General features: G+C 53.5%; 1 protein-coding gene across 1 annotated transcript; it reads right to left on the bottom strand.

Annotated features, from left to right (window-relative positions):
- Window positions 1–2606: 2606 nt before the first annotated feature.
- On the bottom strand, window positions 2607–12284 carry LOC144479586 (uncharacterized). The gene is made up of 3 exons (XM_078198479.1): window positions 12234–12284; window positions 5204–6022; window positions 2607–3488 (listed from the first exon to the last, which is right to left on the bottom strand). The coding sequence occupies exons 1-3, from the start codon at window positions 12239–12241 to the stop codon at window positions 3344–3346; spliced, it is 972 nt and encodes a 323-aa protein (XP_078054605.1). The 5' UTR covers window positions 12242–12284; the 3' UTR covers window positions 2607–3343.
- Window positions 12285–13069: the final 785 nt, after the last annotated feature.

The following is a 13069-nucleotide window of genomic DNA, read 5'->3' on the forward strand; positions in this document are numbered from 1 at the left end:
TCCATTCACTTTTGAGCCTTAAAGCAGAAGGAGCATCAATTCCCTTGGTTTCTTCACAAATCTTACCTACCTATTATTGAGAAAATATTCCAACCGTAGTCAAACTGTACAGAGTCACTGTTTATTCAGGGTAAGGATCACTCACTGTGTAACTGTACAGAGTCACTGTTTATTCAGGGTAAGGATCACTCACTGTGTAACTGTACAGAGTCACTGTTTATTCAGGGTAAGGATCACTCGCTGTGTAACTGTACAGAGTCACTGTTTATTCAGCAGGGTAAGGATCACTCACTATGTAACTGTACAGAGTCACTGTTTATTCAGCAGGGTAAGGATCACTCACTGTGTAACTGTACAGAGTCACTGTTTATTCAGGGTAAGGATCACTCACTGTTTAACCGTACAGAGTCACTGTTTATTCAGGGTAAGGATCACTCACTGTGTAACTGTACAGAGTCACTGTTTATTCAGGGTAAGGATCACTCACTGTGTAACCCTACAGAGTCACTGTTTATTCAGCAGGGTAAGGATCACTCACTGTGTAACTGTACAGAGTCACTGTTTATTCAGCAGGGTAAGGATCACTCATTGTGTAACTGTACAGAGTCACTGTTTATTCAGGGTAAGGATCACTCACTGTGTAACTGTACAGAGTCACTGTTTATTCAGCAGGGTAAGGATCACTCACTGTGTAACTGTACAGAGTCACTGTTTATTCAGCAGGGTAAGGATCACTCACTGTGTAACCGTACAGAGTCACTGTTTATTCAGCAGGGTAAGGATCACTCACTGTGTAACTGTACAGAGTCACTGTTTATTCAGCAGGGTAAGGATCACTCACTGTGTAACTGTACAGAGTCACTGTTTATTCAGCAGGGTAAGGATCACTCACTGTGTAACTGTACAGAGTCACTGTTTATTCAGCAGGGTAAGGATCACTCACTGTGTAACTGTACAGAGTCACTGTTTATTCAGCAGGATAAGGATCACTCACTGTGTAACTGTACAGAGTCACTGTTTATTCAGCAGGATAAGGATCACTCACTGTGTAACTACAGAGTCACTGTTTATTCAGCAGAGTCCAATGTAAGCTGACATTTATGTACATGAGTTCATCAATTGTTCCATTGTGGTTTACCAGGTGTGGCCTGCGGATTCAGATACCAAGTGTGCTCCCAGTGTATATTCTCTGTGTACCTTCTGTGTGCTCCAGTGTACTCCCTGTGTGTGCCTCAGTGTACTCTGTGTGTGTGCCTCAGTGTACTCTGTGTGTGTGCCTCAGTGTACTCTCTGTGTGTGCCTCAGTGTACTCTGTGTGTGCCACAGTGTACTCTGTGTGTGTGCCTCAGTGTACTCTGTGTGTGTGCCACAGTGTACTCTGTGTGTGTGCCTCAGTGTACTCCCTGTGTGTGCCACAGTGTACTCTGTGTGTGTGCCTCAGTGTGCTCTGTGTGTGTGCCTCAGTGTACTCTGTGTGTGTGCCTCAGTGTACTCTGTGTGTGCCACAGTGTACTCTGTGTGTGTGCCTCAGTGTACTCTGTGTGTGTGCCACAGTGTACTCTGTGTGTGTGCCTCAGTGTACTCTCTGTATGTGCCTCAGTGTACTCTGTGTGTGCCACAGTGTACTCTCTGTGTGTGCCTCAGTGTACTCTCTGTATGTGCCTCAGTGTACTCTGTGTGTGTCCCTCAGTGTACTCTGTGTGTGCCTCAGTGTACTCTCTGTGTGTGCCTCAGTGTACTCTGTGTGTGTCCCTCAGTGTACTCTGTGTGTGTGCCTCAGTGTACTCTGTGTGTGTGCCTCAGTGTACTCTGTGTGTGTGCCTCAGTGTACTCTCTGTGTGTGCCTCAGTGTACTCTCTGTGTGTGCCTCAGTGTACTCTCTGTGTGTGTGCCTCAGTGTACTCTCTGTGTGTGCCTCAGTGTACTTTGTGTGTGTGCCTCAGTGTACTCTCTGTATGTGCCTCAGTGTACTCTGTGTGTGTCCCTCAGTGTACTCTGTGTGTGTCCCTCAGTGTACTCTGCGTGTGTGCCTCAGTGTACTCTGTGTGTGTCCCTCAGTGTACTCTGTGTGTGTGCCTCAGTGTACTCTGTGTGTGCCACAGTGTACTCTGTGTGTGTGCCTCAGTGTACTCTCTGTGTGTGCCTCAGTGTACTCTCTGTGTGTGTGCCTCAGTGTACTCTCTGTGTGTGCCTCTGTGTACTCTGTGTGTGTGCCTCAGTGTACTCTCTATGTGTGCCTCAGTGTACTCTCTATGTATGTGCCTCAGTGTACTCTGTGTGTATGTGCCTCAGTGTACTCTCTGTGTATGTGCCTCAGTGTACTCTGTGTGTATGCCTCAGTGTACTCTCTGTGTGTGCCTCAGTGTACTCTGTGTGTATGCCTCAGTGTGCTCTCTATGTGTGCCCCAGTGTACTCCCAGTGTCTGTCCCCATGTACTCTTGGTTTCGCCTAATCTCACTGGCCAGTGTCTGTTCAGGAAACGCAGTAGCCCCTTCCAAACCCACAAGTCAGACTCTCAGCTCCTCGAACCAGCTTCACCTGATTTTAATGACAGCTTCTTGCTGACAAACTCTTCCTAATCCCTTTGGCAATTCCTGAAATCTCTGCTGTCCATTGGATTCACAGCCTCCCTTTATCCCAAATTGTGGAATTTGCAGTTCTCATGATGTTAGATTTCAAGAACAAAAATGAATGAGGAACTTGGGGCTCGGGCCCAGACTGAGCTGACAGCTGAGTTTCACCCCCTCATCCTGCGGCCAAAGTTACCTCCAGGACTAAATCCTCACCAACACATCACAACCTGTCCTCCTCTGAACCTGCAGCCACACTGGCAAACTCCTGACACAAAGTTCATCAACTTCATGGTGTTTTGTTGATTCCTGGGATTCTGATGGATTCCTGGGATTCTGGTTGGATTCCTGGGATTCTGGTTGGATTCCTGGGATTCTGATAGATTCCTGAGATTCTGGTTCGATTCCTGGGATTCTGGTTGGATTCCTGGGATTCTGATAGATTCCTGAGATTCTGGTTCGATTCCTGGGATTCTGATTGGATTCCTGGGATTCTGATAGATTCCTAAGATTCTGGTTCGATTCCTGGGATTCTGGTTGGATTCCTGGGATTCTGATCGATTCCTGGGATTCTGGTTGGATTCCTGGGTTTCTGGTTGGAATCTTGGGATTCTGGTTGGATTCCTGGGATTCTGGTTGGATTCCTGGGGTTGTTGTTTATGTCACTTGTCCAGAGTGTAAATGGTTAGAAATTGCCATGCTTGGTATTAAGAGGAAATGGAATCAAAGATCTGCAGTCAATCGGATGTCTCACGCGGGGAATCTCGCTGCTTTACTTGTCAGGTATAATATAAACATCATCGTCGGGATTAGCCCCGGACTCTGTGTAGTTACAATATATTGGCTGCTCATTTAAGTAAATATCACAGGCTGGATCACTCTCCAGATAGTAGGTATCGTCCACAGTCCTCGGGTTCCTGAAAGAAAGAAGCAGAAATTCCATTAAAAAGAGAAAAGGAATTCCCGAAAGAGACTTCCGCAAAATCCAATTTACTTCTGCTGGAGGTGCCAATGAAGGTGAGGACTGTAGTCCCAAGGCTGTAGCAGCAGAAATAGAATCATAGAATCCCTACAGTACAGAAACAGGCCATTCGGCCCATCGAGCCTGCTCCGGCATTCAATGACTGATCTGATGTGATAATCCTCAACTCCACTCTCCCGCCTTATCCCCATAACCCTCGATTCCCTCACTGATTAGAAATCTGCCTGTCTCAGCCTGGGACATACTCAGTGACCCAGCCTCTACAGCCCCTGCGGGAAAGAATTCCACAGATTCACTCCCCTCTGAGAGAAGAAATTCCTCCTCATCTCTGTCTTCAGTGGGTGACCCCCTCACTCTGAGGTGATTCCCTCTGGCCCCAGACTCTCCCACAAGGGGAAACAACCTCTCAGCATCGACCCTGTCAATCCCCCTGAGAATCCGATATGTCTCAATAAGGTCGCCTCTCATTCTGCTAAACTCCAATGAGTACAGGCCCAACCTCCTCAACCTCTCCTCATAAGAACATCCCTCCCTACCCGGGATCATGAAGCATGATCATGATACTTGAAACGTGACATATAGAAGTGGATCAAAATAGATTTTTGACACTGGAACAGTAACAGAAAAGGCACTCCGAACCCAGGACCACAAAGATTCACATCCGCAAAAAATAGCTGCTTCAAAGAACAAAGGAAAAGAAAGAGTGCAAGAGAGACAGCTCAGAAACATACACAGAAAACACAAAACTGCAAAGAAAAGTTGATGAAAGGACAAATGAAAGCACCTACAAGCTACAAATAAAAGTACTGGCTGCAGAGAAAAGGGCAGCACAGATGGAGGCTACAAGTGAATTGCTTTGTGAGTAAAATTGATGGCAGTAAATTTCCAGTCCCATCTATTCCAATCCCATCTCCAGTTGAAATGAATGGCAGATACATGGAAAAACTGGTAGTATTTCTGCTTACAATGGCAAAACTATGAGATTGCTACAGACTTAATAAACTTGAAGCAGTAAGAGTACTCATACTCTTAACACTCCTGGCTGGGACTACTACAAATTCTATACCACCCTCAATCTAACAGATATGCAAAGAAAAAAGATGACAGATTTTGAAAGCCCTGAGTGGATGTTAAATATGAATGTTATGTATTCAACAATAGAGTTCAGTGTGAAAATGAATGGTACATCACAGCAGTAACACAACTAGCAGAATTATGTGAATTTGGACAGCTAAAAAATGAAGACTACTGTCCTTATACACAGAAACAGAAGGGACAATGACATTTGTTTCTCTCTTGAGACATGCATGAGGTTCTTCTTAGAGTTTTTCAAATACGTTCACATTCAGAGACCTCTTCTGTTTATATGCTTTGTACATAGTTAGTATTATAAATGTATTTACACATTCACAGATACAGATGTGTTAATGCATTTACACACTCACAGTCACTGATCTGTTAATGTATTTGCACACTCAATTATCGATGTGTGAATGAATTTACACACTGGTGTGTGTATATATTTTCCCTTTCCCTGTTCTTGTTGTGTTGAACTATTCACACAATTACTCATTTAACTGCATTGACACAGTAACTTGTGCAGTATGTGTTGGTGCATTTACACTCTTCTGCACATTGACTGCACTTTACCTGCCATCATCTCCCGGTGCTCCATCCGCTTCCCCCATCAGCATGTTCTCATAATCCTTGTGAGCCAGCTGCTGCTGATTCCCTTCTCTGGAACTCTCTGCAGCATCTTTCCAGGTTGTGGTGCTGACGTACCTTTGCTGCCCAGGATCCGAGGAGGAGACGGAATGGCGTTTGTTTGGGGAGAGGATGCTGGCTGTGCGTTGGCAGCGCTGTCTCATCAGCACACAACCAACAACTCCAACAATTATAACAATCAGCAGTGTGATGAGGACATAGACTGGCAGGAGGTTCGGCCCCTGACACTCAGAGTGATAGAAACTGCTGACATTCAAAACATTGGAAATATTGGACCAGCTGCAATGTATTTTCTGGAGGGAACTCTGCGTGCAGTTCTCTGCCGCATTGCAATTGTGCATCAAATCTTCCAAAAGCTTGCAGGAACAATCAAAGCTAACTTGTATTGAGAGAACGATGCTGAGAGAAATAGATGTGAGAGGGTTTCTATTGAGAGTCAGTGTGTTTAAATTGCTGAGGCTTTCCAGGAGATTGTCTGGAAGTTGCTGGAGATTATTATTCATGAGATTGAGTTGCTCCAGACCTGGAGTGTGTGAAATGTTAACAATGCGGAAGATGCTGCAGTTGGCCAATGACAGGTCAGTCACCCCCTTAAGCTTTAACTGACTCCAATCCAGACAGGTGATGGAGCAGTTGATGGCAGCAGTGGTCTTCGATTCTAACGCTGGGCTTCCACATTGTGAGCCCACTGTCCACTCAATATGAAGCAAGATGACAATCACTCCAAACTTCATCCTGTGAAGACTGAGAAAAGTTTCTGTTAGAAATCCTCACCAAGAATCATCAATATCGCCAAGAATACCCCATCGATTGTCATGCATGACTTTAAAAACAAGATCTCTTATTGTGTGCACTGAATAATGTAAACCCGCCCAAGGCTTCCCCTCAGCTGGGGCCTGTTCACAAACAGATTCAAAACTGCATTCAGAGATCACCTTCACCAAAAGAAACATTTAAACTGAAAGACAGCACCTCTGGCAGTGCAGCACTCCCTCATTACTGACCCTCTGACAGTGCGGCACTCCCTCAGTACTGACCCTCTGACAGTGCGGCACTCCCTCAGTACTGACCCTCTGGCAGTGCAGCACTCCCTCAGTACTGACCCTCTGACAGTGCAGCACTCCCTCATTACTGACCCTCTGACAGTGCGGCACTCCCTCAGTACTGACCCTCTGGCAGTGCAGCACTCCCTCATTACTGACCCTCTGACAGTGCGGCACTCCCTCATTACTGACCCTCTGACAGTGCGGCACTCCCTCAGCACTGACCCTCTGACAGTGTGGCACTCCCTCAGTACTGACCCTCTGACAGTGCGGCACTCCCTCAGCACTGACCCTCTGGCAGTGCGGCACTCCCTCATTACTGACCCTCTGACAGTGCGGCACTCCCTCAGCACTGACCCTCTGGCAGTGCAGCACTCCCTCATTACTGACCCTCTGACAGTGCGGCACTCCCTCAGCACTGACCCTCTGGCAGTGCAGCACTCCCTCATTACTGACCCTCTGACAGTGCGGCACTCCCTCAGTACTGACCCTCTGACAGTGCGGCACTCCCTCAGTACTGACCCTCTGACAGTGCGGCACTCCCTCATTACTGACCCTCTGACAGTGCGGCACTCCCTCATTACTGACCCTCTGACAGTGCGGCACTCCCTCAGCACTGACCCTCTGACAGTGCGGCACTCCCTCAGCACTGACCCTCTGACAGTGCAGCGCTCCCTCAGTACTGACCCTCTGACAGTGAGGTATTCCCTCAGCACTGACCCTCTGGCAGTGCAGCACTCCCTCAGTACTGACTCTCTGACAGTGCGGCACTCCCTCAGTACTGACCCTCTGACAGTGCGGCACTCCCTCAGTACTGACCCTCTGACAGTGAGGTATTCCCTCAGTACTGACCCTCTGACAGTGCGGCACTCCCTCAGCACTGACCCTCTGGCAGGGCAGCACTCCCTCAGTACTGACCCTCTGACAGCGAGGTATTCCCTCAGTACTGACCCTCTGACAGTGCGGCACTCCCTCAGCACTGACCCTCTGACAGTGCAGCACTCCCTCAGTACTTACCCTCTGACAGTGCGGCACTCTCTCAGTACTGACTCTCTGACAGTGCAGCACTCCCTCAGTACTGACCTTCTGACAATGTAGCGCTCCCTCAGTACTGACCCTCAGGCAGTGCAGTGGGTTATCTCCAGGTGGTCCGGGCTCCTCCCACAGTCCATACATGTGTAGGTTAGATAGATTTTCCATGCCAAATTATGCCTTATTTTCCCAGTATTTGTGGGTTAATGGGTGGATGTTGAGGGTAATACACGGTGTCATGGGAATAGGGCCTGGCTAGGATGGCCTGTTGAAGGGTTAGTGCTGCCTCAATGGGCCCAATGGTCTCCTTCTGCTCTCCAAGGATACTGACCTATGAACAATGCAGCCCTCCCTTAATCCTGACGTAGGCGGCACTAATCCAGTCATGGGCTTTCACATCGAGGGTGATGTTGGGTCTGGGTTCACTCTGAGCCCCGGGCACAGGGGGATCACTCTGAGCCCCGGGCACAGGGGGATCGCTCTGATCACCGGGAACAGAGGGACCACTCTGAGCCCCGGGGGCAGGGGGATCACTCTGAGCCCGGGAACAGAGGGATCGCTCTGAGCCCCGGGCACGGGGGGAATCACTCTGAGCCCCGGGGGCAGGGGGATCACTCTGAGCCCGGGAACAGAGGGATCGCTCTGAGCCCCGGGCACAGGGGGATCACTCTGAGCCCCGGGCACAGGGGGATCACTCTGAGCCCCGGGGGCAGGGGGATCACTCTGAGCCCCGGGCACAGGGGGATCACTCTGAGCCCCGGGCACAGGGGGATCACTCTGAGCCCCGGGGGCAGGGGGATCACTCTGAGCCCCGGGCACAGGGGGATCACTCTGAGCCCCGGGCACAGGGGGATCACTCTGAGCCCCGGGGGCAGGGGGATCACTCTGAGCCCGGGAACAGAGGGATCGCTCTGAGCCCCGGGCACGGGGGGAATCACTCTGAGCCCCGGGGGCAGGGGGATCACTCTGAGCCCCAGGCACAGGGGGATCATTCTGAGCCCCGGGCACAGGGGGATCACTCTGAGCCCCGCGGGCAGGGGGATCACTCTGAGCCCCAGGCACAGGGGGGATCACTCTGAGCCCGGGCACAGAGGGATCGCTCTGATCACCGGGAACAGAGGGACCACTCTGAGCCCCGGGGGCAGGGGGATCACTCTGAGCCCCAGGCACAGGGGGGATCACTCTGAGCCCCGGGCACAGGGGGATCACTCTGAGCCCCGGGCACAGGGGGGATCACTCTGAGCCCTGGGCACAGGGGGGATCACTCTGAGCCCCGGGCACAGGGGGATCACTCTGAGCCCCGGGCACAGGGGGGATCACTCTGAGCCCCGGGCACAGGGGGATCACTCTGAGCCCCGGGGGCAGGGGGATCACTCTGAGCCCCGGGCACGGGGGGATCACTCTGAGCCCCGGGCACAGGGGGGATCACTCTGAGCCCCGGGCACAGGGGGATCACTCTGAGCCCCGGGCACAGGGGGGATCGTTCTGAGCCCCGGGGGCAGGAGGATCACTCTGAGCCCCGGGCACGGGGGGATCACTCTGAGCCCCGGGCACAGGGGGATCACTCTGAGCCCCGGGGGCAGGAGGATCACTCTGAGCCCCGGGCACAGGAGGATCACTCTGAGCCCCGGGCATGGGGGGATCACTCTGAGCCCCGGGCATGGGGGGATCACTCTGAGCCCCGGGCACAGGGGGATCACTCTGAGCCCCGGGCATGGGGGGATCACTCTGAGCCCCGGGGGCAGGAGGATCACTCTGATCACCGGGCACGGGGGGATCACTCTGAACCCCGGGCACAGGGGGATCACTCTGAGCCCCGGGCATGGGGGGATCACTCTGAGCCCCAGGCACAGGGGGGATCACTCTGAGCCCGGGCACAGAGGGATCGCTCTGATCACCGGGCACAGAGGGACCACTCTAAGCCCCGAGGGCAGGGGATCACTCTGAGCCCCAGGCACGGGGGGGTTAACTCGGAGCCCCGGGGGCAGGGGGATCACTCTGAGCCCCAGGCACGGGGGGGTTAACTCGGAGCCCCGGGGGCAGGGGGATCACTCTGAGCCCCAGGCACGGGGGGATCACTCTGAGCCCCAGGCACGGGGGGATCACTCTGAGCCCCAGGCACGGGGGGATCACTCTGAGCCCCGGCCACAGGGGGATCACTCTGAGCCCGGGCACAGGGGGATCACTCAGAGCCCCGGGGGCAGGGGGATCACTCTGATCCCGGGCACAGGGGGATCACTCTGAGCCCCAGGCACGGGGGGGTCACTCGGAGCCCCGGGCACGGGGGGATCACTCTGAGCCCCGGGGCACAGGGGGATCACTCTGAGCCCCAGGCACGGGGGGATCACTCTGAGCCCCGGGGCACAGAGGGGATCACTCTGAGCCCCGGGGCACAGGGGGATCACTCTGAACCCCGGGCACAGGGATCACTCTGATCACCGGGCACGGGGGGATCACTCTGAACCCCAGGCACAGGGGGATCACTCTGAGCCCCGGGCACGGGGGGATCACTCTGAGCCCCGGGCACAGGGGGGATCACTCTGAGCCCCGGGCACGGGGGGATCACTCTGAGCCCTGGGCACAGGGGGATCACTCTGAGCCCCGGGCACAGGGGGATCACTTTGAGCCCCGGGCACAGGGGGGTTCACTCTGCACCCCAGGCACGGGGGGATCACTCTGAGCCCCGGGCACAGGGGGATCACTCTGAACCCCGGGCACAGGGGGATCACTCTGAGCCCCGGGCACGGGGGGATCACTCTGAGCCCCGGGGGCAGGGGGATCACTCTGAGCTCCCGGCACAGGGGGATCACTCTGAGCCCCGGGCACAGGGGGATCACTCTGAGCCCCGGGCACAGGGGGATCACTCTGAGCCCCGGGCACAGGGGGATCACTCTGAGCCCCGGGCACAGGGGGATCACTCTGAGATCCTCTATGATCATCTTGCTGGTGCCAGTACAGAGTGAGACTGCGGATAGTTGGGAACCTGTCTCGGGGGCAGGGAATTCATATGGTGCTCGTGGAAGTGGAAATGACTAGGGTTGGGAAGCATTTTCCGATCGGGGCCATTGTGATCTCCTGGACTCGTTTCGATTGCCTCAGGGGGTCGGAGAGGAATTTCCCAGATTTTTTTTCCCCATATTGGCCCTGGGGTTTTTCACTCTGGGTTTTCGCCTCTCCCTGGAGATCACATGGTCTGGAATGGGGGGGTGGGGGTGAGTTAATAGGTTGTGATGAACAAAGCATCGTAGCTGTGAGGGACAGCTCGGTGGATAGGATATTGGTATGTAGATAGGCTGGAAAATTGGGCGGGGATCCTGGATTCAGGATTCAATCCTGGACCGGGGAGCGGCGCGGGCTTGGAGGGCCGAAGGGCCTGTTCCTGTGCTGTATTGTTCTTTGTTCTTTGAACCCCAGGCACGGGGGGATCATTCTGAGCCCCGGGGCACAGGGGGGATCACTCTGAGCCCCGGGCACAGGGGGATCACTCTGAGCCCCGGGCACAGGGGGATCACTCTGAGCCCCGGGCACAGGGGGATCACTCTGAGATCCTCTATGATCATCTTGCTGGTGCCAGTACAGAGTGAGACTGCGGATAGTTGGGAACCTGTCTCGGGGGCAGGGAATTCATATGGTGCTCGTGGAAGTGGAAATGACTAGGGTTGGGAAGCATTTTCCGATCGGGGCCATTGTGATCTCCTGGACTCGTTTCGATTGCCTCAGGGGGTCGGAGAGGAATTTCCCAGATTTTTTTTCCCCATATTGGCCCTGGGGTTTTTCACTCTGGGTTTTCGCCTCTCCCTGGAGATCACATGGTCTGGAATGGGGGGGTGGGGGTGAGTTAATAGGTTGTGATGAACAAAGCATCGTAGCTGTGAGGGACAGCTCGGTGGATAGGATATTGGTATGTAGATAGGCTGGAAAATTGGGCGGGGATCCTGGATTCAGGATTCAATCCTGGACCGGGGAGCGGCGCGGGCTTGGAGGGCCGAAGGGCCTGTTCCTGTGCTGTATTGTTCTTTGTTCTTTGAACCCCAGGCACGGGGGGATCATTCTGAGCCCCGGGGCACAGGGGGGATCACTCTGAGCCCCGGGCACGGGGGGATCACTCTGAGCCCCGGGCACGGGGGGATCACTCTGAGCCCCGGGCACAGTGAGGATCACTCTGAGCCCCGGGGGCAGGGGGATCACTCTGATCACCGGGCACGGGGGGATCACTCTGAGCCCCGGGGGCAGGGGGGATCACTCTGAGCCCCAGGCACGGGGGGATCACTCCGAGCCCCGGGCACAGGGGGATCACTCTGAGCCCCGGGCACGGGGGGATCACTCTGAGCCCCGGGGGCAGGGGATCAGTCTGAGCCCCGGGGGCAGGGGGATCACTCTGAGCCCGGGCACAGGAGGATCACTCTGAGCCCCGGGCACGGGGGGATCACTCTGAGCCCCGGGCACGGGGGGATCACTCTGAGCCCCGGGCACGGGGGGATCACTCTGAGCCCGGGCACAGTGAGGATCACTCGGGGTTTGGTGACATTCACAATGCTCTGTCCATTAATTGTGTCATGATGTGGAGATGTCGGCGTTGGACTGGGGTGAACACAGTAAGAAGTTTAACAACACCAGGTTAAAGTCCAACAGGTTTATTTGGTAGCAAATACCAAATTGTATTAAGACATTAATTGTGTTCCACGGAGCAGAGAGTTGTGATTAGGATCACACCCAGTGCCTGTCCCGGAAGCATAACCACGGTAACGATAGGAATCCAAACACAGGCTGAAAATTGATGAAGGAAAGAGCAGTGGCAGATTGATAAATGATCAAACAAGGCGAGTGTTCGCTCCAGCCACCACCCCGCGCTGAATGGAAATGCCGAATATTTTCCTTACCTGGTCATTGCTGATTGTCAGACAGTCTCCGGTCAATCCCTCAAAGAGAATGAGTCTGAATTTCAGAACAAATTCATTTGGTCGTTTGGAAAAAGGGGAAGTTGACAAAAGGAAATGTCCTGTTCAGGAAGCCCGTGGCCTGATATTGCAAATTCCAGAATCTTCTGTCATCAATTTCTAGAATTGGTGTTTTTTTCATAAATTTATCGTTGAACTTTTCGGGGAAAGGAACTGAAAGTTACAAAAATACCAGTTCCCCACCAACACGATGGAATTAAATGAAAAGACGACATCTGCTTGTGTATAGAATCATAGAATCTTACAGTGCAGAAGGAGGCCATTCAGCCCATCGAGTCTGCACCAACCACAATCCCACCCAGGCCCTATCCCCCTCTGACAGTGCGGCACTCCCTCAGTATTGACCCTCTGACAGTGCGGCACTCCTTCAGTCCTGACCCTCTGACAGTGCAGCACTCCCTCAGTATTGACCCTCTGACAGTGCAGCACTCCCTCAGCACTGACCCTCTGACAGTGCAGCACTCCCTCAGCACTGACCCTCTGACAGTGCGGCACTCCCTCAGCACTGACCCTCTGACGGTGCGGCATTCCCTCAGTACTGACCCTCTGACAGTGCAGCACACCCTCAGTACTGACCCTCTGACAGTGCAGCACTCCCTCAGTACTGACCCTCTGGCAGTGCAGCACTCCCTCAGTACTGACCCTCTGACAGTGTGGCACTCTCTCAGTACTGACCATCTGACAGTGCAGCACTCCCTCAGTACTGACCCTCTGACAGTGTGGCACTCCCTCAGCACTGACCCTCTGACAGTGCGGCA

This window comes from Mustelus asterias, chromosome 26 (assembly GCF_964213995.1).
Source record: "Mustelus asterias chromosome 26, sMusAst1.hap1.1, whole genome shotgun sequence".
Classification (NCBI taxonomy): Eukaryota; Metazoa; Chordata; class Chondrichthyes; order Carcharhiniformes; family Triakidae; genus Mustelus; species Mustelus asterias.